This window comes from Salminus brasiliensis, chromosome 21 (genome assembly GCF_030463535.1).
Source record: "Salminus brasiliensis chromosome 21, fSalBra1.hap2, whole genome shotgun sequence".
In the NCBI taxonomy this organism is placed as follows: Eukaryota; Metazoa; Chordata; class Actinopteri; order Characiformes; family Bryconidae; genus Salminus; species Salminus brasiliensis.
Window position 1 is genome coordinate 29,310,076 of NC_132898.1, and position 25,448 is coordinate 29,335,523.

Here is a 25,448-nt window from a genome sequence, read left to right on the forward strand (position 1 = left end):
CGACTGTAGGAAGTACAGCGGTGCACAGCAGATATGAAGATCACGTCAGAGCATTCAAATCATCCAGACAACAAGCACAAGAACAGATACATCAACATTGTGGCATGTAAGTACTGCTCTCTCTCTCTCTCTCTCCTTAATAATATTTATATATATTATATTATATATATATATATATACACACACACACACACACACACACACACAAACACTTTTCTCACTATATGTATATATCCCCCTCTCTCTTTCTCTCTAGACGATCACAGTCGAGTGAAGCTAAGACCCTTAGCCGGCAAGGACTCCAAACACAGCGACTACATCAATGCTAACTATGTGGATGTGAGTGCTTTCCTCAGTGTGTGTGTGTGTACACAGGTCTTGCATAGACACATAGCACATCTGCCAGCGAGGTCTGTGTGACCTATCCAGGCTCTGCCCACAAATGCTGTATGTGTAGCAACTGTTGCCAGGTTGGACAAGCTTTGCAGGCCATTGCAGAACATTGCAGTCAAAATATGTAATCTACATGTCCAAATATTTGTGGACACCCTTTCTAATGAATGCATTCAGCTTAATTAAGTTGCACCCACTGCTGACACAAATAAGCAAATGCGCTCACTCACACACACACACACACACACACTCACACACACAGCTTGTCTAAACCCTGTAGAGACATACTGCCAATGACTAAGCCTAACAAAGCTAGGCCTAATGTCAGGTGTGGGCTTGAGGGGTATGAAGCCCCCAGCATTGATAGTTGGTGGTGCTCCATCCAATACTTTTGGGATGAGTCCTCATTGCAATGCACCAAAATCTAATAGAAATCCCTCCCTGGACAGTAGAGAGCCTTCCTTGTCCAACCTAGCAATAGGGACCATGAAATAATGCATTTGTAGGCAGGGCACGGATGAGCCAAGAGCTAAAGAAAGGTGTTTGCCATGCCCTGTTGTGTTCACTGCTGTAGCATTATTTATGAGTATGTGTATGTCCCTTTTTCAGGGTTATAACAAGCCCAAGGCATACATTGCTGCACAGGGTCCGCTCAAGTCCACCTTTGAGGACTTCTGGAGGATGGTGTGGGAGCAGAACACAGGCATCATCGTGATGATCACCAACCTGGTGGAGAAAGGACGCGTGAGTTTCCTCCACTCTCTTTTTTTCTGCACCCCCCCCCATCACTCAGAGGAGTGGGTGTCTAAAAGTATAGGCAGCTAGTGACCTCCTCCAAGCGCGTTGAGCCGTTTAATAGACAGGGTGTTAGGCGCTGGCCTCCACCCACTCAAGGGGTTCCACACACTTACACATTTCATTAACGGAAATGATTCTTTGATGTATCTACTGAAAGGTTCTTCACCATGTTTTTTCCACTGACATCAGGCATATGAACCTATTTTGGTACCTCGAGAGTTTGAATTTGAGATTAAAAAAACATTGATTTATTTCATGTTGCAAGAAACTGACCACTGTGGCCTCTCTTATTGATGATGTGAGTTATGGACACACGTCCATGCTGTACTTCTGTTCAGTGGCTTCTATCTATGATGTAAATAAATAAATAAATAAATCTGGCACGGTAGCCCACAGCTTTTCACCTTAATAACTGCATTGCTTAAAAATATTATTTTTATGGGCCCTAAAATAGAACCTTGTGGGACTCCACAAGCCATGCTAAATCAACTTGTTAATAACGGAATAATAAACCTCAAGTTCTACGGGTTAGGGTCAGTTTCTCTAACATGGCTTTGTTTTGGGCTACATTGAAGTGTCAGTGGTGATTCCACTAACAGGAATTCTTAGATTAAGCAGTGGAAGATTGGCCCAAAGACCATAAATTCATCATATAACCAAAAAATTCTTTGACTGTTTTTAATTTCTATAATGCGTTTACATAATGTCATTATTTGTAGCATATTGCTGCCTTTAGACTACACTCTTTCTTGGAGACCTTTCGGCAAAGCTACCCAAAGCTTTATTCCTTTTAGGTTAGGATCTTTTATCAGCACAATATCCTTAAAACTCTCAGAATCAAAAAATTCCTTCTTTTGTGGTACAGAGAAAATGTGACCAGTACTGGCCGACTGAGAACAGCGAAGAGTACGGTAACATCGTGGTGACGTTGAAGAGCAGCAAAGTCCACGCCTGCTACACAGTCCGCCGCTTTACCATCCGCAACACCAAAGTCAAGAAGGTCAGTATCTGTCTCTGTCTCTCTGCCACTTGCCCTGCTGTGTTTGTAGTACACACACTCACACACACACACACACATACGCACCTGATCCAGTCCAGTTTGATCCAATTAATCAAAGCCTTCCGAAGACCCTGATTAGCCGGAGCAGGTGTGTTAGCTTTGGGCTGGATCTGAACTCTGCAGGGGACTTGGGAGGAGAGTCGCTGGCTGCTGCTGCTGGAGATATTTGACTCTGAACAGATGTTCGAGAAGAGATTAGACAGTCCACAGGTCATACCTTGTCTCGGCCAATGGGAACAGGCCATGGGCCAAGCTTAAAAAATGTGGAGGGGGAAAGGGTTGTACTGCTAAACAATGAACAATATTTGCTTGTCGGACGAATCCAGACATCCGAAAGGAACGGCTGGAGTTTGTTTTGTCCCACATCGTCCCAGAGGCTTGCGTTCTGAACTTGACGGCTTGTCCTGTCTGTTTTAACGTGAGCTGCTTTCTGAACGAGGATATATACAGGGCAGGATTCATCGCTTGAACAAAGCGATTTTTAAACACCTCAGTTATGTGAAATAGAAGGTACAGCCCAAAATAGGGCTGATATATTAGTAACCATGCCTCTTTTCCCTGGTACGATGAAGGGAATGCAAGTATTAAAGGCACAAGTTAGTAACAGGAGCTAAGAAGCTTATTTTCCAGTGAGATTTCCACAGTTTATTTCTTAAAAGACTGTAAAGCTTCAACATTAATCCTCTTTCATAACACACACAATAAGAGTTTAGTGAGCTACAGTAACTAGCACAGCGTTTTTACACCAGCTACTTTGATACATGAGACCGGGAGGGGGGGGGGGCTAATCCGATATTTAGTTTCCACCAATGGAGTAGGCTCAGGTCATTATGAGTCGCAAGAGTGGTAATAAGCCTCTGTGCTCTGTGTTGAAGGGCTAAAAAAGACATTTGAGAAAGTGTGTGTTGTGTCTGTGTGCAGGGACGTGTTTGTAGTTGTGTGTTTGCAAGGTGAGAAGGTTTGTTTGGGTGTGTGGGGGGGGGGTGTTTGCGGTGGGTCAGCAGGGCAGTGTGAAGGTTTGTGTTTGTAAATGCGTGTGCCCGTGTGTGTGTTTGCAGGGTCAGAAGGGCAGCGTGAAGAGTCGTCAGTGTGAGCGGACAGTGATTCAGTATCACTACACACAGTGGCCTGATATGGGCGTTCCTGAATACACACTGCCTGTGCTCACCTTCGTCAGGAGATCTTCTGCGGCACAGATGTCCGAGATGGGCCCCGTACTCGTCCACTGCAGGTACACACACTCTCATACACACATTTACATTGACGGACACTCACCAACCACAGGCAGAAGCAGATAAGAGAGGTCACAGGAAATAGCCAGACTGGTTGGAGCGAATAGAAAGGCTACAGTAGCTCAGATAACCACTCTGTACAGTTGTGGTGAGCAGAAAAGCATCTCACAGTGTACAACATCTGGAGGAACTTGAGGAGGATGGGCTACAACAGCAGAAGACCACGTCGGGTTTCACTTCTGTGAGCCAAGAACAGAAAGCTGAGGCTGCAGTGGGTGTACAGGCTTGCTAAAACTAGACAGCTGAAGGCTGGAGAAACATAGCCTGGTCTGATGTGTCTGGATGTCAACAGAACAGCTTTGGGATGTAGTAGAAATCTGCAGAAATTACATGATGCAGTCAGTTTTGAGAGGAAAGGGAGGCCCTATTTAACCTACCCAAAGTGCTCTGTGATTATATACTGCACATATACCTTTCAGCCTACAGCAGTTTAGCCCCGTCCATTCCCTCTGATGTTATATAGAGAATTTCAGCCTGGGCACAATTGAGCCAATCAGAACAAAGAGGTTGGAAAATGATCATGTAAAAATGAGTGAGGACCACAATGCTTACATTACAGTTACCATTACAATGCTTTTGGTACCTAAAAGTACCTAGAACTGGACTTTAGGGGCAGGGGTGCTGTATGAAGGGAAAAAGGAAGGACAACTCTAAGGGCCTGTGACTGACAGGGGCCCAACCCAAGTCAGTATTTTGGCAGCATTGTTAGAATAGGCCTGGTGTTATATCTTTTCATGAAGCCCAGAATCTGTTGCATCACCCCTGTTTAGGAGAAGGAACAAAATACAAGACAATCATAGGATCTGCTGCTTCTGAAGAACGTACAGGCTGCATTCATATGCGCTGCTTCAGTGTCATACATAAACATGACCGTATGACTCAAGAGGACTGTGAAAATACTAAGCTGTCTGTTTACATATATGTATGTGCGTCTGTGTGTGTGAAATTTTCAGTGCTGGTGTGGGCAGGACAGGAACGTACATCGTGATTGACAGCATGCTGCAGCAGATTAAGGATAAAGGCTCGGTGAACGTGCTGGGATTCCTTAAACACATCCGCACGCAGAGGAACTACCTGGTTCAAACTGAGGTTAGTCAGGAGGGGGTCTATGTGTGGTTCTGTACATGTACAGGAAACATGGTGAACTGAGGAGAGAAGAAGCAGGCCTGACCTACAATATCAAGACCGACAAAACAGAACAGAATTTACTGCTCAGTCCATCAATCCCATCACACACCCGCAGGTATTTATAGCTCCATCATCCACATGCAGCGCCATCTGCAGGAGCCTGAAGTTACTAACACCTTAAATACACTAGATGGCAATTTTTTGTCCAAGGAGCTGATTTATATCTTGTGAGCTAGTCTGAGGAACAGAGCTCGGTTCCAGGTTTCTCCTGGACGCCCCCAGTCCAGCCAGCACAGCGTGGATGTGTTCATTTCCATCAGTAGCAGCAGCAGCTCACCTGATTTACCACCAAACCAGGTGTTGATATGATGAGAGCTATAAATAATACTCCAAGACTCCATGAGGAGAACTTTGGAGATGTTCTAATGATGAAAACAGTGATGGAAAGCCACGACATTTTGTAGGAATGTTATTAGGATTTATTCAAATATTTTTTGGTTTTACTAAGCAAATTAACACTTACTGTCCCCTGTATCTCCTAAATGGCAGCTTTACAGTAGAAGGAAAAGCCTTCAGCTAAAGATTTTATTCAGTGTTGTTTTTGAGCTGACATTTTCCCTTTTTCCCCCCATTTTTGTACTGCAAGTTAACCCACTCGTCCGTAGCTCCCCCTAAGACAGCAATTTTCCCATGACACTATAAGGGTAAAGACTTGGCGCACCTCTCCTCCAATACATGTAAAGCAGCATGGCTCAGGATTTGAACTCACGACCCCCTGACCATAGTGGTAGCACTGAGCCACTCAAAGCCCTGTTTTTGTCGTGTGAGAGTTTATATGACTGTAGAGCGGGCTTGGCATTGAGCATTAGGCTCATGTGCATCTACCCCAGAGTGCCCTATTCTATATAGATGAGAAGGAGCTGATGTCACTAGTTAGAAGGGATTACGTCTGGAAACCTCTGGACATACATGATTTTACTATTATTATTAACCAGCCTTGGGTTAGATGACACTGGCGAGATATCATGGACTGTACTAGGTAATGGAGTGTGTTCATTCTAGAGGTTAGCTGCTCCATAGTGGCACGTTGTTTGCTCTGTACCACTATCTGGGGTCTGCGTTCCCCTCTGGCATCAACGGCCCGTGGGGCATCACTGTTATGTCGCTGGGAGGCTCTCAGTGTGAAGAAGTCTATTCTTGGCACACCTTCTTTACAACGGCTATACAAACTTAGTGGTGCCTGAGATGCTACCACCCTTAGTTCGGTACCCTATTGTCATGCCTGTTTGGACATCACATAAATCCCCTCCTTTGCTTATGATCGTTTTGTACTCTGTTACAACTGACTGGTGTGCTCGTTTATTTTAATGTGCAGCAAACCCCATAATCTGCCATCTATGACCTATGACCATGTATAATGCACCATATTTAGGCTATATGTGCTACATATTGGACTCCAAGACTCCTGTAAGTGTGAATCAACCAGTCTTTTGCTTCACTTTGACACGCTATCTCTCCTCGTGTTTAGGAGCAGTATATCTTTATCCATGATGCCTTGCTGGAGGCTATTTTGGGGAAGGAGACGGAAGTGTTGTCGAGTCAGTTGCATAGCTACGTCAACAGCATCCTGACCCTCGGACCCAGCGGCAAGACTCGGCTGGAGAAACAGTTCAAGGTCAGCGCAGCATCCAGGCTCTTCACCTTTTTCCTTTCTTCTTTCAGTCTTTTTCAGTCTGTTTGACGTGTTAAAATGCTGAATGTGGCGATTCAGCGGCATTGATTGTGAAACGTTACCCCGAATTCACACATCTGAGTGAAGCAGAAGCATCCAGTTCACGCTGCCTCCGACTCTGCTCTGTCAATTAACCGCTTCAGGCAGGAATAGCAGCTCTTTTCTTTCTGAATGAAGTTGTTTTGTGGCAGGTTTGAACTATGGGAGCACAAACAGCAAGTATTGGCACGTTATTGGCAGTAGAAAGCTGGAGAAAGTGGGAGTGGGAGGTTTGACTGGATCTCTAAGGAGTTTAGGTTTCACTCACGAGGGTAAAAAGAAAAAAAAAACATAAGTAAGATGTCTATTTACCACCCTGTTATTGTTATTGTCACTGTGGTCAGAGAGTCGCTGGTTCAAATCCCGGTCGTGCTGCTGGCCATCGGGAGCCGAGGCCTAGAGAGAGCACAACTGGCCTTGCTCTCTCCCCACATCGCTTTGTTGCGGTGCTGGTCGTCACTGGCATCTGCGGGCTGGTGCGTCTGCGGGATTGGTTTAACTGCGGACGCGCCAGAGGGGCTGTGTGTTGAAAGACTTTCTTCAGTGGTCTGGATGTCTAGAAATTTTGGAGGTCTAAGACTGTGATGTAACAGTTTGGGGCATTTGGGGCCAGCTCTGTTTTACTTATGCCAGATTTTCTTGCGAAGGAGGAACAACAGTGTTTGAGGTTCACGGTATTTCAGTTGCACGTACCGAACTCTCATTATTGAACTAAGGGAAATGTGGGTTTCTATTGTAGGGAACCTTCCTTTAAAGCAGAGATTATGGCAAAGAGTTCTGGAATTTAGTTTCTACAACTTTTTTAGTATAACTCACTCGCTCTCTCTCTCGCTCTCTCTCTCTCTTTATCTTCTACTAAGCTTTAAACAGTGTAATTAGGACAAAAAGACGCAGATGAATTAAAAGTTAAGAGGGAAAACAGTCTCTACAGGCTTTCATTTCACATGTCAGTCATGACGGCAGGGCCAGCCCCAGCGTGCTATCGCTGTGGGAGATGGCAGTACATGGGCGGGTTGTGAAACACACTCGGACTTTAATTGGCTCTCATCACTTTCTCTTTCTCACACACACACACATATACACACACACAGTGCACTCTGTCCCCTGGTTATGTTAGATTGGGGGTGTTCATGCAGAACAGTGGAAGCCATCATGTTTTAATGTAATTAGCCCTGAAGCTAAAGTTAAAGTTCAGCTCTCTTTTTTTTTTCCTCCTCCCTCTCTGTTCATTGCAGGGGAATGTTTCCTCCGACTGGCTTTGTAAATAGGCCTCGTTTCTCTCCCAGCAGTGTACGGATTTCTGCTTAATGGTTTGGGTGAATGGCTCTGTGGGATCTTGTGTCATATCTGCTTGTATCCATGTCTCTGTTTAGAGCTGCAGTTGTTCTCACTGTGAATAAGAGCTTCATAACAAGCCGGTCTTATGACTATTAAAGTGATCGCTCAGATTTAGTCACTGTACTTCCTTAACCCACACATAGCTGATCAGCCAAGTCAGCGGTCAGGTGCGTTAGGTTAGCATCTTAAATTCGGCACTGAAGCTACAAGGCTAATGTGGCTAACAAGTAATGGGAAGCTATCGGCGTGGTTATCGCTGTAGTTGTCCCTTAATGGTGACTTTACAGGAGAAGGAAAAAGCCTTCTTAACTTTCAGTGGAAGTCTGTGTAAAACGATTTTATTCCTATAAGTCTTTTTGGGGCATTTCTATTGGTCCATTCAGCTCAAAATGTTAAGAAAAACCTTCTGACTTACCAAGTGAAACTTTCTGACTCTGCTTACCTCCATTGATAGTCCATTGCGTAGCAATCAGCCATAACATTAAACCCACTGATATGTAAAGAACATCAATAGTTTTCTGGTTACAGTAACTTCTGTCAAGAGGTGGGATCTACATATTAGGCAGCAAGTGAACCGTCAGTTCTTCTCTGTAGTCGCGTTGGAAGCAGGAAAATGGGCCAGCGTAAGAATCTGAGACATTTGACAAGAGCCAAACTTTGATGGAGGGTCGGAACCTCTCCAAAACATTAGGCAGGTGTTCACAGTATGCAGAGGTCAGAACCTACCCAAAGTGTTGAAAGAAAAGACAGGGTGAAGGGCACCGAAGGCTCAGGAGTAAAGGCCAGCCCATCCAGTCTAATCCCTCAGAGGACCTCCTTTAACACAAATCACTGACAAAGTTAATGCTGGCTATGTCTTGTGGAGTCCAGACCTCAACGGGTCAGAGCTGTCACAGTGTTGTACCTAAAAGGTATAGGTTAGGGTTAGGTGTAGGGTTACATTCAACAGGCAGTCATTTACATTCAGCTCAGAGTTCAGTTGTATTTAATAGACATTCAGTTAAACGTTAGTTGAATGTGAGGTGAGCATCTGCAAGGCTTCTACAATGGACCATACGGGTCAAGTGACACCCTGTGCTAGTTATGTTTGTCTTTGGGCTGCGTTTGATTGGCCATTTGGAATTCCGGTTGACTTCCACTTCACACAATCTTCCAGCTAATGGCATTATTAAGAGTACAGGAAGAAAGGAAGTGATGTGTGTGTGTAAGGTGTTTACCTGATGTGTGTGTGTGTGTGTGTGAAGAGGTCATTTGTACACTTTTTTCATGTCACTGTGGGCCTTGTCTGGGTTTGCTCAAGCTCTGATTGGTCTGGCAGAGCAGCTGAAGCAGGACGTTAAGTGAGGGTCCTGTTTTTGGTTCACTTGAGGACGAGGATGAGTGATCTGTGTTTTCTCCCTCTGTGTCAGGTGTTTATCTTGTACACTAGACTGTATGTGTGTGTGTGTTGGGTGTTGGGGGTTGGAGGATGGGAGGGGTCCAGGTTTAAAGGTTATAGAAGAGCATTTTCAGAACTGTATTGGAATTGTGACGCACGTTGAGATGACCAAATGTGTTTTGTCTCCTCCAGCTGGTGACTCAGTGTAACGCTAGGTTTGCGGAGTGTTTCAGCGCGCAGAAAGAGTGCAACAAGGAGAAGAACCGCAACTCCTCTGTAGTTCCATGTGAGTCACACACACACACACACCTCAGTGACACAGTTACACAACTATACAATATGTCCAAATATTTTTGGACACCCCTTTAAGTTGCATTCATTGCTGACCCAGATGTGCAAATGCACACATACACACACACACACACACACACACACAGCTCATCTAGACCCTGTAGAGAAGTATCGCCAATAAAATAGGACTCCCCAGAGCAGATAAACATGAACCTATTGGCATCATGCACAATGCCAGGCGTGGGCTAGAGGGGTATAAAGCCCCCCAGCAGTGAGCTGTGGAGCAGTGGAACTAACTGTGCTCACTGGAGTGATGGTTGGTGCTCCATCCAATACTTCTGAGTTGGGGATGAGGTGGGGTGGTGATTATCCAACATCCTGACCTCTCTGACGCTTTTGCCACTGATTGCAATCAAATCCTCACAGCAACGCTCCTCCAACATCTAATAGAAAGCCTTCTCGAGACATTAACTTCAAGAAAAGCAGGATAAACTCTTTTTAATAGCCTTGATTTTAGAAGAAACAATCAATGAGCAGGTGTCCCAATATTTTTGCCCACATACTGCATGTATAACCTCACCCACTCGTTCAGCCAATCCCGTGTCCTGTTGTCTACTGTTCTGCCACCTGATTGGATGTTTGTTTTTCCCTCCCAGCGGAGAGAGCGCGTGTGGGTCTGGCTCCTCTACCTGGTATGAAAGGCACAGATTACATCAATGCCTCTTACATCATGGTGAGTGCATATCACACCCGTCCCGTTTGTGTTGAACATTAACTCAGCCTGAACACCAGTCCTCTGGAGCACATCTCCGTAGAGCATGTCTCTGTAGACTCGCCGCGCCATGTGGAATCTGTGGAGTCAGCGGCGGCTGCTGGATTTTCCCTGTAGAGCCTGTCTGGCAGAGAATTTTATTTATATATTTTTAGATGCAGCTGAGGATTTTTATTTATTATGGAACTGTTTATGTGACAGATTGTTGTAAGGGGAATAGATATGTTAAATAAACATCTTCATTTTTTATTAAGCAGACAGGCAGCTTGTTGTAGCCGTCTTCCTCCATTTCACCTGAAATTATGACCAGTTTGTTTGCATTTTACATTTGTAGTCCCTAGTAATTAAGCAGTCTACTGATTACTTTGAGAACTGATAGAATAATCAGACATTTAGAAAAGACCAGATAATTAAGATGACTTACAAACATGTCAATAAATAAATAAAATTAAATTAGGATGCTTTAAAAATAAAAAAACACAAAAGACACGGGCAACTTATTGACATGGGTGCAAAATAGTGCAACATAGAATATTGTTTAATAGTCTTAATCAAATTAAATACTTTTACTTCAATTAATTATGCTACATTTCCAAAAGAAATGTACTAAGCCGCTGTCACTGTAATCCACGCCATCAGCAACCAGAGCCTGAGGGAGCACAATTGGTCTTACTCTCCCTCCCCCCCACATCACCACTTCAGTGTGCTGCTTGGCACGGGCATCTGCTAGCCAATACATCAGAGCTGGGTACATGAAATGATCCCCACAGGCGCGTTGGTTGCCTGGTGAGGAAAAGAAAAGGCAGTGGCTGATTGCACATGCCAGAGGAGGCTTGTGTCAGTCCTCACCTTCTTAGTGTTTGCATTACATGTTATAAGAGCAGAGTACAAATCATATATTTATATATAAATGTTTTTTATATAAATTTATTTTTTAATCAAGCCAAAATACAGTGCTTTTACATCAGCTAACACACGCCCGCACTGACTAGCATTTCACTGAGTGATGGGGGGAGAGGGAGGGCCACCCTACCCATCCACCCAGACAAAGAGAACGAGACCAACTGTGGTCTCTGGGACCTCTAGCCACAGATGGCTGTGGCATCACCCAAAATCAAACCTGCAGTCCCCCAATGATAAGGCTAGCGCTTAGACAGCTACACCACTCAGAAGCCTGTTTTATTCACCTAAATGATGCAGACTATCAAAACAGCCACAGCATATTTTAACCCTAATCACATGCCTTAACTCTTAGACCATCTATTGCCAGCTATTGCATCGCTGAAAGAACCCTCTTATAGCACCTTAACGTTACTTTGAGTGTAATATTGCTTACTGTTCTGTCCTGAAGTCAGAAAGTGAAAAAGTGTTTGCTTTGCTGACCCTCACAGGGATACTACCGCAGCAACGAGTTCATCATCACCCAGCATCCTTTGCCTCACACCACTAAAGACTTCTGGAGGATGATCTGGGACCACAACGCTCAGATCATCGTCATGCTGCCCGACAACCAGGGGCTGGTGGGTACTCTTTTGTGGAGAAGATCTTAAGTAGCGTAGGGGGGGGAGGCCACTGTGTTTAGCGTGGGTCAGAAGTCTACGTTGAAGTCAGAGGTGTCCATCAGAGATCTGCGGGGGTGGTGCTCAAAGTTTGGGTGGGTTATATAACTGCTTCAACCGTTTAGTCACTAAAAATGGCTTGTGTTTTTTTCTCTATTGTTCTTCCATCCCTTCACTGTTCCTTCATTCCCCCTCTTTATCTTCTCTCTCTCTGTGTCCGCGTGTGTAGGCTGAGGATGAGTTCGTTTACTGGCCGAGTCGAGAAGAAGCCATGAACTGTGAGGCCTTCACTGTCACGCTCATTAGCAAAGACAGACTCTGCCTGTCCAATGAGGAGCAGATCATCATCCACGACTTTATCCTGGAGGCTACACAGGTCTGTGTGTGTGTGTGTATGAAATAAGCTAATTACTAGAGAACAACTAAACTGCTAAGAAGCTTCCCCAGTCTACCTTTCAATATTTTTTCTTATTTAAGAGTTTGAGAGTTTCCGCTGCTTAACTGGGCTCTTTAAATTGAGATTTCACAGTTTGACAGTCCCATCTGACAGTTCTGTAGCAGTAAAGCTTTATTTATTAAAAAATATTGTAGGTAGCAGGTAGTGTGTGTGCCATTCAGCTCGGTCTGTCACTGTCTGTGAAGAATTTGGGTTTGGGTTTCCCCCTTACCCGGGTTTTTCCTTACACATTCAAAACACATGGTAGGTGAATTGGACTTCCTCCAGGAATTATGGGAATTAAGTTTTTCTCCCACCTTCCAAAAACAAATTTCGGTTTGTTTCGGCACTCCAGTGTTCCTCCCTTCCAAAAACACATGGTAGGTGAACTGGTTTTACTCAGAGTACTCTTTTCACATGATGTGTGAATTGGGTTTGCGCCGGGTATTTCGGTCAGTTCTCCTCCCACCTGGTTCTCCTCCATAAAATAAATAAATAAATGAATAAATAATAGATGACTTCCTCTAGGTATTCCTTTTTTAAGGAATTGTCCCCTGTGGTGGACTGGCGGCCTGTATCCAAGGGGCATTTCTGCCTATCATACATTAATTCCGGGTAGACTTTGGGCCTAGAAACATGATAAAAACCTACTTAAAACAATGAGTTTAGATTACAGATCATACTGCATACTGCAGTACAGTCAAATTCTTATATGTTGAAATGATTAAGTGTATATTAGTGACTTTTAAGCATTTTTAGTCTAATTTGATCATTCTGGTACCATAAATGTACCAATCCCCCCATGGCTATCTATCTGACTGATGTCTTTCTCTTTATCTCTATATAGGATGACTACGTGCTGGAGGTGCGTCATTTTCAGTGCCCGAAATGGCCCAACCCGGACGCTCCCATCAGCAGCACCTTCGAGCTCATCAACATCATCAAAGAGGAGGCCATGACCCGAGATGGCCCCACCATAGTGCACGATGAGTGAGTACTGACCTCAGGCCAGTCCCGGCAGATCTCTCAGTGCTATAGAATGGATAGTAGAAGCTGCACCTGCGAATACCTGCTGACCTGAAATAAATTACCTAATATGCTAGCGCAGGGATTCCTGCAGACTGAGACATATATTAAAGGAGTAGTTCAGCAAAAAAATGTAGTTGTCCATTTGCCCCAAATATAGCAGATGAGCCAAGACTGGAGGTAGGAGGCACAGCTAAGAAGCAATAGATTCAATAGCTCCAATTAACGTAACCTAAATAATCCTGAATAGACTTGATGGCATGGTTTCTAATCTATTAAAAAGTTTAAGTCCCCCTTTATATTTAGATTAGATTAGATTAGATTATTTACTTGTTGTTACATATGTATTATTATTAACATTAATACATATACACATGCATACACAGTACCAGCCTGGACACACTTGGTTGATCATTGGTATGTGTTGATCATTTAAATGCTAGGGTGACCATATTTTTCTTTTCCAAAAAGAGGACACTGAGGACACACAGGTATCCACTCTAGTTAGGATGTCGTGGCTGGGGGGTTTCAGGTAGACCTTGAAAAGTTGTAGGTTGAACAGAAAGGAGGACATTTGGTCATATAGGCTGTTAAGGCTATTTATTGCTCTTGCTAAATGAATAAATGTGTGTATTAATGTAATGTACCTTAACATGCTGTAGCTGCATGGTTTGAGAGGCATTTCCACCCTAACAAACACACACTGCTACAGTCTTACAGCTTAGGCATACTTGAGACCCACCAGCCACAACATCCTAACTACAGTAGATACCCCTGTGTCCCCAGTGTCCTTTTTTTTTTTAGAAAATAAAAACATGGTCACATGAGTATTTGGATCAAATGTAAGATGACTAGTACTGATAATGCACAAAAAATAAATAAATACCCTCCCAGAATGGAAAAAGCCCAAATTGTACATAGATTTCGGATGGAAACTCAGCTAATGTGTGCTATTACATGAATCAGCACTGAAGTTAATACACATATATATATATTTACACATGTTGTGTTTAAAGTAATCAATCCATAGCAGTGAATACATCACCAGTACTTACATTGTTATAAAAAAAAAACCTTTTTTTAACAACACAGTTATTAAATCAGGTTTTGGAACAGGGTCAATAAGCTGTATACACTTTGCATCAACACAGGATTGCACCTGACCCCATGAAACACCATGTTGTTGATACATGGCTACTTGTTGAGGACCTATTTGGTTGACGGAATTGATGATGAAAATATATTCAAAGCCAAATTAGGTGGCAAAAATGTTGCACCAAACAGTAAAATCACATGTATTTGAGATCATTTATCAAGTCCATATGGATTAAAATCAGTGTGTGTGTGTGCATAATGCTAATGATTTGTTAGCTTCATTAGCCTCATAAACTACAGAAGCAAACGGCAGACTCCAAACACTGAAGATTTGAGCGAGAAGGAGAAAATGTGTAAATTAGATTTCTCACCAAACCATCACTTTAATCCAACCCACTTTCACAGAGCTAGCATATTGTGACTGAGCTCTTGTGTTATATGGAATTCAGACAAAGCCCTGATTGAAGCTCCAGTAGTTGGAACATGAGGTCAGTGGAGCTGGGTGACGTCCTTTGGCTTGTACATGGTTTGAGGTGTTTTTCAAGCTTCATTTCAGCCCCTGGTTCGGCTCCCACACTGACAAAGAGAACACAGAGAAGCGAGTGCATGTCAACGCCAAGAGGGACACTCGTTTTCTTGAGGGGGACCAGTAGGGATTCCAGAATCTGGGAGGAAATATGCCCTCTGTTCTGGAGCGGTCACTTTCCTCAGTCAAAGAGGCGACATTTCACTGACAAACATGTCCCCTCTGTTGCCTCTCATTAATTCCACCCATCTTCCCTAAACCTCTTAGGGGTGATCCCACAGTAACAATACCGCCACTAAAAGGCTCAATTAGTCGTTTTCTCCTTATCAGATGAGACTAGCAGCACTTCATTTGCATAATGAATAAACATGAAGGCAGTCCGGTCTAAAGCAGTGTGTGTTGATGTTAAAGGGACACTCATTAAGTCTAATTGGATCTCAGTACTTTCAGGTGTCGTACACTGGAAACAATATAGCAGGAATCCATCCTTTTAAAGGGTTTGCTTGTTTAGCATGGCATCGTCTGTGATTTTCATCAAAGGGCCTAATCTGCACGTCTAGAGACACTCGGGTTACTTTAAAATCTTAGTAATTTAGTGATGTATTCAGGCTTCTGTTCTAGGACCACACTACTACTACATAATACTGGTTGGTGTGGTGCAACAGATAACACTCCCACACTATGTGGGAGACAAGGGTACGAATCCCAGTCTGGGCTACACCAAGACTTCTGGTCTTGGCAAGACTACCAACACCACACTGGCTTGTTGTTACACCTCTCTAATAAGTAAAACAAGCACATTCAGGTGAATTTGGCCTCCTTTAACCTTTTAACCAATTAACACACATGCCCGGAGTGTTGAGCAACCAGGGAGTAGGGTGAAAGGCCTTGCTCAACGGCCCAACAGTGGCAGCTTGTCGAGCCTGGGTTTTGAACCCACAACCCTATCATCAATAGCCCGGTGCTCTAACTGCTGAGTCACCCAAAAGTAACCTTGTTACTCAGTCTGGATAAGAGCACCAATTAAATGCCATGAATGTGAATATCTTAGGGTTGTAATTTCCCTAATTTCACAAATGCTACGTAGTTTTACAATGCTCAACATCAAATGATCCTAGTATAGATACACAAGCATTGACTAATGAAATATTTCACTCAAAAGTGGGCCATGTCTTGTGTTTTGACCAATGGCTGACCAAAGTTAGCCTATAAAGTATTAAATAGGTCTACAAATGATGCCACAGCTATCGGAGTCTTAACTGGCCTGGCTGGTAGTAAGCATGTCCTTCCCTCTATCCCCATGACTCTAATCTAGTCATGGGAGGTTAGTGTTCTCCTCCAAGCATGTTGAGCCGTCCAGTTACATTGCATTTGCAGCAATTTGAAAATATGTGGATAGCTAGCTTCATGTGACTCTAAGGACACACAAGCACATACCAGCAGTCTGTTAACAACCTGTGATGGGAAGACCCAGCCTGGTGAGTGAGGATTGGAATTGACTGATTTGGGGAGAACAAAAAGGTCTATAATTAAGTCTAACACCAAACAGGTCATGATTTTGAAAGAAAAATAAAATTGTACTTCTGATACCTTTATACCAACTCTAGACCACACTGCCACTGAAACTGCTCCAGTGTGTATTCTGAACATTTTCCAAAGATAAGAGAGCCTCCTGGCTGCCTTCTATAATGGAGAAAGGTTTTGGCAGGTGGCCTAGAGACTGCTATTTGAGGCTAGGTGTTCTAGGAGCAGTGTACAGTAGACACTGTGTACTTTCTACTCACTCTGTCTTCATGCAGTTAACTGTCCATTAAATGTTCAATATGTTGATTTTAAACATCTTCTGTCAAGTAAAATACAAACATCCAAACAGTTCCTGTCTACACACACGTGCTATGAAATGTTCTTTGAGCGGTGCTGTAGAAGAACCTCTTTTGGTTCCATAATGAACTTTTTTGGTTTGTAAAGCATCTTTTAACGGTTTCTAGGACCTTCCCTTCATATAGAGGAACTTTACCAGTTTAAAGATTCTTCAGTCATACGCCTCATTTTTCATGAATAGAAAAAGAGTCTTGCCCACACAAAATGCCATGTCAAAAAAATATCTATATATCGTCGCTGTCCAATGAAAAACATGCATCCCAAAAATGGTGAGTTTACAGGAGAAGGCAAAAATGCCCTTAACTCTAAATGGACGGTGGTGTAAAATAGTAAAAATAGTTTATTCCAATTAATTTGGAGCATCTTCTATTAGTCCGTTCATCCAGAATTACACAGTGTACAGAGCAACTGAATAAAACTAAAAACGACAAAATGGAGATACATGGTTTTCACTGGACAGCAGTGATTTTCTGTGTGTATTTTATATAGAGGATTACAGAAAGAAAATGAAAAAAAAATGATATATATATTCTGTAATCCTATATACACACTGTAATCCTGGATCCTACAAAACAAAACATCTGATTACCTGATTCAGGTGAAGGTAAACAGTCTGAACTGCCAGGCTTCTACAACATTCTCATTGACTTTCTCACTGAAACGAAGTGATTGAGTTTGTGAGTAGAGTGTATGGTGGTGCATAACCTGCTGTAATTGTGTGTGTCTCCTTTGGCAGGTTCGGGGCGGTATCCGCCGGCATGTTCTGTGCTCTCACCACTCTGAGTCAGCAGCTGGAGAACGAAAACGCCGTTGGCGTCTATCAGGTGGCCAAGATGATCAACCTCATGAGACCTGGTGTCTTCACTGACATTGTGAGTACCACTAACTGCATTGCGAATTCTGCTCCCAGAAATGCTGCCGCTACCGAGGCCCAAATGGAAAAGCTTGTTAGCAGTTTTGCGTGATGTATATCCTTGACATTTGCTGTTTAGCCATCGGGAAAACAAAAAAAATGGCTCTGAAAAAAAAGGCAGCTGAATATCGTAGTTAAAAATGATTGACTATAATGGCAAGAAGAGTGTTAGTATATGGGCCATTTTATCTCTCTCTCTCACACACACACACACACACACACACTCATACAAACATATATATATAACTTCATACCTTCAACTGAAGTCAATGTTTTGTGTTTGGAGCATTTCTATTGGTCCATTAAAAAATGTAGACTATAATGGCACAGGATAATTAAATTAATACATTACATATCACACACACAACTTCTTACCTTTCAATTGAAGTAACTCTGGAGCAGTTCCATTTTAAATGGCAAAAATGTAATTTAATTATTGCATATTGTAATGTGTGATTATTTCTATATATATATATATATATATATATATATATATATATATATATATATATACACACACACATTCATTTAAGATAACTGTAGGTCATTCTAAATAAAGATTCATAATTAAATGAGTAATCATTTCCTCTCTCAGTCTCTGTATGCAATAGGATGAATCTGTATGCATAATGTTTCCGATTCATTACTCTGTGCACTCGTCTAAAAGCAGCTTGTCTCTCTGTCTGTGTGTGTCTCGCAGGAGCAGTACCAGTACCTTTACAAAGCTATGCTTAGTCTGGTCAGCACTAAAGAGAACGGAGCCGGCCACATGTCCATAGACAGGAACGGCAGCATGGCCCTGTCTGATGAATCGGACAACGCAGAGAGCATGGAGTCTCTCGTGTGAAGCTCCGAGACGGACGCCAAGAGGCACTTAATTTCCTTTGTAAAACTTCAAGGACTATGACAGACTTTTTCTGAGGCCTTTTTTGCCAGAACTTGGTTAAATGAATAACCTGATTACTTTTTTACACTGATAAAAAGTTTTTGATATTTATTTTTTCGCCATTTTATGTCTTAATGTTATCCTACTGAACATTTGCACCTCTGTTTTTGAGTTCACGACAAACGAAAGAAAAAAAACCAACACACACTTCTGTCTAGTTTGCACTATGAAAATATCAGTGTTACTGCCTACTTCAGTCCCTCTCTCTCTCTCTCTCTCTGTCTTTCTATCACTCTCTTCCTCTCGCTCTCTCTTTCTCTTTCACTGCACCCAGGTTTTGACATTCCATTATCAAGCTCCACTCTACAGCTTGGAAATAAATAGGATAAAAAAAAAATTAACAACACATCCCAGCTCGCATAGCGTCTCACAGATCCCAAATCCGACAGCGCTACATACACAAACAGCAGATCGTTAGCGTTCCGAGTCAAGCAATATGGATTTCTATGCTAATTTGTGACTCCTGCACCCCGAACCATGAAACGATGCCTCTTTATGCATCCATTTAGCCTGTTAGACTCATATTTACTCTCTGCAGGTGGTATTAAACAGCTACTGTGAACGTCATTCTTTATTATTTTCTTTTGTTTTCTTTATTACGGTTCATATTATGCTTTTAATATATATGAATATATCGTATCTCATTATAACTTGTGGTTTTGTAAATGTTAACTGTCACAAGCAACTGGTTCTACTCCTTCTAGGCTTGGTTGAATGATTACCTGCACTTACAAGCGAGCTCCAGTCCGCATCCTCGCGATCACTTGCTCTCTCTGGCGCCCTCTGTTGGTCATGGTTTCTTTATGCTGCAAGCTGCTGCTAAATACCCTGAGTTCAGTGGAATGAAGAAGTGGTGATTTTAAGCGTTAGTGGTTGGATATTGAGTTTTATTATACTGCAGTTTCACTCACTGTGGTCTTCATCCTGGTCTCCAACGTGGTTTTCAACGTGGTCTTCATCGTGGTCTCCGTCGCTACGCCAGTCAGGTCTCGATGCCTTTTGTATAGTCCGACCAATCTCACCTCGGCAGGTGTGTGATGTAAGTGTGTGTCGCGTGTGGTGCCGAGCGGTTTTAAACCTGAACATTTCTGAAGAGCATCTCCAGAGGAAACCTCACCCTCAGTCCAAGCTGTTCCACGGACGTCCACTTGCTTCCAGACTCATAAGCGCAGTCGTCACTTCTCTCTCGTTTCATTCGTCCCACAAGACGAACAAACCCTGTGCAGTCTCTCCCTCTCTCTCTCTCTCATCCTCCACAGCACAATGGCCTTGTTAACACACCTTCTGTCCAAACACCTGCAGAAGGGACACTGATTGATTTGTAAAGTTTTACCAAAGACTTCAGCTCCTCCGCTCGTCACTCGTTCGCTTCTACAGCAGACAAAAAAAAACCTGTACAAAACTGTAAAAGAAGAAGGTTTGTGTGTCCGTGTCGGCAGCATTTCACTGCGGAATGTTTTTAATGTGTGTGTATGTCAGTGTGTCAGGGAAAACTGAATTTCATGATGCTGAAAATATGAGGAATTCCCAAATCCACAAAGCAAACTTGGACTTTTTAGCACTTACCCTACACTTAAACATAAAAGAGGCAGGAGGGCGCCGCGTTGATCAGTGGTCTACTGCGCTGCCGCTACGGCCCGGGGGTCTCGTGTTCGAATCCAGAGTCCGAGAGAGCACATCTGGCCAATCTCTCTCTCCCTCGCTTGCTCTCTCACTTCATCACTTTTAAGCAATGTTGGCTGACACAGGCGTCTGTTAGCTGGTATGGCATAGCTGGAGACCCGGCACTTTCCTCCAAGCGTGTGGGCGGCCTGATAAGTACAGAATTGGTAGAAATAGAGCAAAACATTCGATAAACAAACAAATACAATAAAAAAAAGAACAAAGGATCCTTTTGTTACCATAAAGAACCAGTTTTTCTGAAAGTGATGTGTGGGAAAGTGTGTGAAGAACCTTTACTTCGTCATTACTGTGCAATTTAGAGTTTCTTCACACTCCCGCATCTCCATTACAAAAAGAAGCAGCATAGAAGTGCCAAAAGTGGTTCTTTTATGGCAGTGTTTCTCAACCCTGGTCCTGGAGGCACCCTACCCTGCTCATTTTAGTGCTTTCCCTGCTCCCAACACACCTGACTAAACTAATCAGCCCACTAACAAGCCCTTTCTGGGGGTTTCAGGAGGTGTGTTAAAGCAGGGAGTGCTCTAAAATGTGCAGGGCAGTGGACCTCCAGGACCAGGGCTGAGGATCACCGTTCCATGGCCTCGCTCAAAGAAGGACCTTTATTTTTCTGGGGAGAAAATTGTAGCTGTCTTGCAAAAACCTGGTATCTCCATTTTTGTCATTTTTCACTTTTTGGCATAATGTGAATCTGGCAGTTGTTCTTTACAATGTGTCCAAATTTCATGATAAACGGACCAATAGAAATGCTCCAATTTTTCCTTCTCCTGTAAAGCAAGTTGGATTTTTTGGGATACAAGGTTTCGGACAGCGACAATTTCTGATTTGATTGGTATTGTAACGTTGACTTATTCAGGATTGTGAGGAGTTTGGTACCACATCCTTCGACCAGTAAAGAGCAGCGGCCTCCTATCGGATAATTCTCCTTGGAAAAGTCGGAAGTTGGAATAAAAACGAACTGGAAACTCTCCAGCCTTTGAGGTCATATCCTTTTGCATCAAGTTGCTGAAAGCGTATTTTTCAAGCGAGAAGAATTCCTGCTTCTGCACTTTTGCTCATTTTTTTGCCCTGTTGCTCATCTTCCACTGAAACTGACCTAAAAGCCTATGCTGCAATTTAAAGATTACGATCATGATTTTCCTCTCGTTTCATTTTCCTTCGAATGTACATACTTTTATTGCTCGTGTACCCGCCGGTTCTCTGAACACTTTGTACCTGGTTGTATGATCATAGAATTTTATTTTCATATAAAGCCGTTTTCCTTTTCACTTTCAGCTCCCTGAATGTTGTGTGTGTGTATGTGGGGGGAGTGTATTAAAAAGAAAAAAGCCAATGGTCCATTCACCGAGTGACTGACATCACATTCCACACAATTCCCATGCCACCCATACCACCAGGCAGTGATTGTGATATTCTCTTATTTTTTTGCTCATTTGTTTCTGTGTTTTTTGATTATTATTTTTTGATTCTGTTTCCTTTAAAAAGAGGATCTAGTTTATTTTCTGTGTCCGGTTCTGTTGTGCGAGGGTGTCATAGGATAGCTCTTGTAAGCCACTGATTACGTTCCTCCCATTGACTTGTTCCAAGCAGGTGGGTGTCAACATCACATCCTCTTTTTGTAATCTGGAATAACACAAAACGAAGGAAAATGTGTTTTTTTTTCTTCTTGTTTTGTTGAAAGCTATATCAAAGCATTCTATTATAGTGTTATTTAATATGTAAATTGTATTGCTATACATAAAATAAAATATGGGTTTTGATGTACTTTAAGCATACCCACGCAGTCTGCGTTGTGCTGTCTGTAATGTTTTTAATGATTTCATAAAGCTGGCTTTACCCTAATAAGCGACATAAGGGCTTTGTGGGCCCCCCTAACAATCTTTGGGTTCCAAACCTGCTGTTGGAGTTTCGAGGTGGGGACCAACTTCACATTAATGACTATAGGTTCAGCAAGGGATGTCAGAGAAAAGCTCCAGTAGGTGTAAGGTGGAGGTGTCCAAATACTAATACTACTCCCTATAGTGTTAAAATCCAGGCCTTTTGCATCAACTCACAAAGATAAAACTCACAGTCCTGTGATAGGAACTGCTGCATTAAGCAAGGACATATGATGCTGTGCATGGCAGGAGAACGGTGTATGGGCATTTACAGTAAATGCTTGTGTGAGGCATTGTGGACAAGCACTTAAGGGTGCTGGGAAAACTAAAAATCATCATACTGCCCAACCCTACCTGAGATGCGCCCAAACCACAACCAGGCTCCTTAGTAGTACCACTGCTTCCATGAATTCTGGGTGACAACTAGACAGGTTGCCAGACGCGGTGGACACTTGGCCAAGCTCTCATACCAACAAAACCTCTCGGTTATGGAATATGCAACACATGCAAAGTGACTAGCATCTCTCCCAGTCATCCTGAACTCATAGAACCACAGTTACGTTCATAGCTAGCACTCCATTTCTTACCCTTTGCATCACCCGAGGTGACGCAAAGCCCAGTCGGCAATGAACACCAAAGTCATTAGGAATGGGACTCACCTAGAATGAAGCTGACATAGCTCAGGTTGCGATGCTAAAGCCAATGTGGTAGCGGAGGCCGCACTTACTCTTCAATGTGCAGGGCAACCAAATAGCTGCGAAGTCACTTACCAGTGAAACGCCTTTTTCTGGGCAGACTCCCAAGAACCTGGCCCTAGTGGCAGGCACTGAATGGACTTGTAGACTATGGAAATTATCTTGGTCACCCAGAGGGGGTCCCTCTATTCCTATCATTTCTGAACAAATAATTGGTTCGTCTGTCAAAAGTCTTCTCAAAGCCGAGACAGGGCATAGCAGACGTGTCAAGCCTCCTGCTCATCTGTGAAGGACGTTCAACATACTGATGTACATATTGACAGGATAAGAAATGTCAGATTGGACTGTGGTGTGGCTCTGCAGCCAACTGAACTCCATCACAGGAATAGCAAGTCACTTGTGGACAGATTGAGATTCAACTCGCTTGTGATGAGCAGAAAAAACAGTAAGATCTAGGGATGCACCAATGCAGCTTTCTCTGTTCCGACACAGATACCGATACATAGGGCTGGGCGATATGGTAAAAATACTATATCATGATATGTATAACTTTTTTTTTTGCAATATACAATATTTATTACAATACATGTAATCACAGACCAAATACATCAGTAGCAACAGATTCTTATAAACTACTATTCAGATCCTCTCCCGTACTGAGTACAGTGCTTTTTATTCAACATCTGCTGCTCTTCCTCTAATCTACTTCATCTAATTAAACCAGTCGAATTACACTGTTTGCAATGAACAGTGTCCTCAATATCCTTAGAAAAGCATATTGTAATATTGTTTGCAATAACAACATTTAACACGATACAATAAAATGTCATCATATTGCACAGCTCTACCGATACACGAACATTGCGTATCGGCAGATACCCAAAACCGTTCCCATCCCATTGTTGAATTAATAAATCATATATCTCACCATGTGGGAGAGACTTAAGGCATCAGGATTGACTTGATTTCCAATTTTCTTAAAATTTCCAAATTTAGCATTAGTGCTTAACACCTCAGCATCACTGCTAGACTGAGAACAGTGCCCTGTGCCCACAGATGAAGGACTAGAGAATGACCAACACAAACAAACTGTGCAGCAACAGATACAGAGCTTCTGTCTCTGACGTTACCGCTAGAAGGTGGACCAACAATGGGCATTGCTCATTGCAAACCAAAGGTGGTCATAATGTTCTGATATGACAGTTTATGAACATGCTTGACTTTAATTATTGAATAGCAGTGGCGGAATTAGGCTTCGTCCAATTAATAGTAAATATTTTTCTGCACCCATAAACAAAACATGCACAACATGTAACTCTGGTCAGTGGTAAACCTGTATTCACACAAGAACAATAGCTAGTCCAGGGGAATGTGAAATTTCAGACGTTTTGCAACCAGCAGGTCCTGAATTACCCTATTTTAACCTTCCAGTGAAATTCTTCCCAATCACCTCTTTCACACCTGGAACATACATTTTAGATTACCCAATTATCTAATCCATTTGTTAGTACTCTCCCCTCTCACCTGTTATACTCCTGATACTGGGATCACATGCATCCTCCTACACAAGCTCCTCCAAGTAGCCACCACCTCTTTTCGAACTTTTACCAGGCAACCAACATCAAGAGGAAAGCATCAGCATCAGCATCAGCAACAGCTAGCATACGCCCATGCCAGCCAGCATCACACTGAGGTGATGTTGGTGAGAGCAAGGCCAATCGTGCTCTCTCAGGCTCCAGCTGCTGATGGCAGGCAGCATGACCTGGGATTCGACCCAGCAATCCTCCTAGAGTCAATCATTGGTTTTGTATTGATATGAGATATTAGCTTTTTGGTTAGTGCAGGGTGTTTAGACTGCTTTATAAAATGGGTTTCTTAATTAGCTGTTATTTTAATGATATCCCAATCTGTGTGTTTCTGTAACCTAATGTGTGATTTGGTGTGGTCTGGCACGCTGTGTTATTGGACACACATGGACACTGGAAACTGCATAAACACTCATATAACCTCAAGTGTGGACTCAGACATTGCTTACGGCCCATCAGCTGAGGTTCTGAGGTCCAAAGTCTTCCAGGTAAGAGTCCCATGCAAGCTCTTCAGAAGGCTCAGTAGCCGTGGAGCCTGTGGTCTCAGTGGAACCCGTGGTTCTCTGTACATAATGAGATGACAAGTGCAATTCTGAGTGTTTTGTTGAGTTTCCACGATGATGAGAACTGAACAGACGTTGTTGATCTGGCCAGTTGTGCATTAAAACATCCAGGCTCATCAGGTCAGGCAGATTTGACAGGGTTATGTTAACCACAGATGGCAGTGAATCCAGCTGTACTGACAAACAAATTGACTGAAGCCATGCCATTTCTGTCCCAAATCATGTGGACCACCTCCAGGTGCAGTCACCGTTCTCCCAGAGTGATCCCCATCCTCTGCAGAGAGCCTGCCACATGGTTGCTCAGGCCAGGCAGATGAGTGGCTCGCAATGAGGCGAAGCAAGGACAGACCCATGTGGCTTATGAGGAGGAAGAAGCCAGTCAACCTTTTGGCCCCTTGCTGACTGATTCAGCGAACTGTAGCCATGTTTTCTGGCTGTATTAGCACA

General features: G+C 43.0%; 1 protein-coding gene across 3 annotated transcripts in view; it reads left to right on the top strand.

Annotated features, from left to right (window-relative positions):
• Positions 1–19,170, top strand: part of ptprga (protein tyrosine phosphatase receptor type Ga) — a 366,588-nt gene extending 347,418 nt beyond the window's left edge. For all 3 annotated transcript variants that reach the window (XM_072666504.1, XM_072666506.1, XM_072666505.1), the window contains 14 exons: positions 10–106; positions 257–339; positions 1,003–1,137; positions 2,057–2,191; positions 3,310–3,482; positions 4,497–4,632; positions 6,200–6,346; positions 9,351–9,444; positions 10,106–10,182; positions 11,613–11,741; positions 12,010–12,156; positions 13,064–13,206; positions 17,481–17,616; positions 18,358–19,170. In XM_072666504.1, the coding sequence (XP_072522605.1) occupies positions 10–106; positions 257–339; positions 1,003–1,137; positions 2,057–2,191; positions 3,310–3,482; positions 4,497–4,632; positions 6,200–6,346; positions 9,351–9,444; positions 10,106–10,182; positions 11,613–11,741; positions 12,010–12,156; positions 13,064–13,206; positions 17,481–17,616; positions 18,358–18,504 (1,779 nt within the window). In that variant the 3' untranslated portion in view covers positions 18,505–19,170. The remainder of the gene's footprint in view (positions 1–9; positions 107–256; positions 340–1,002; positions 1,138–2,056; positions 2,192–3,309; positions 3,483–4,496; positions 4,633–6,199; positions 6,347–9,350; positions 9,445–10,105; positions 10,183–11,612; positions 11,742–12,009; positions 12,157–13,063; positions 13,207–17,480; positions 17,617–18,357) is intronic.
• The last annotated feature ends 6,278 nt before the right edge of the window (positions 19,171–25,448 follow it).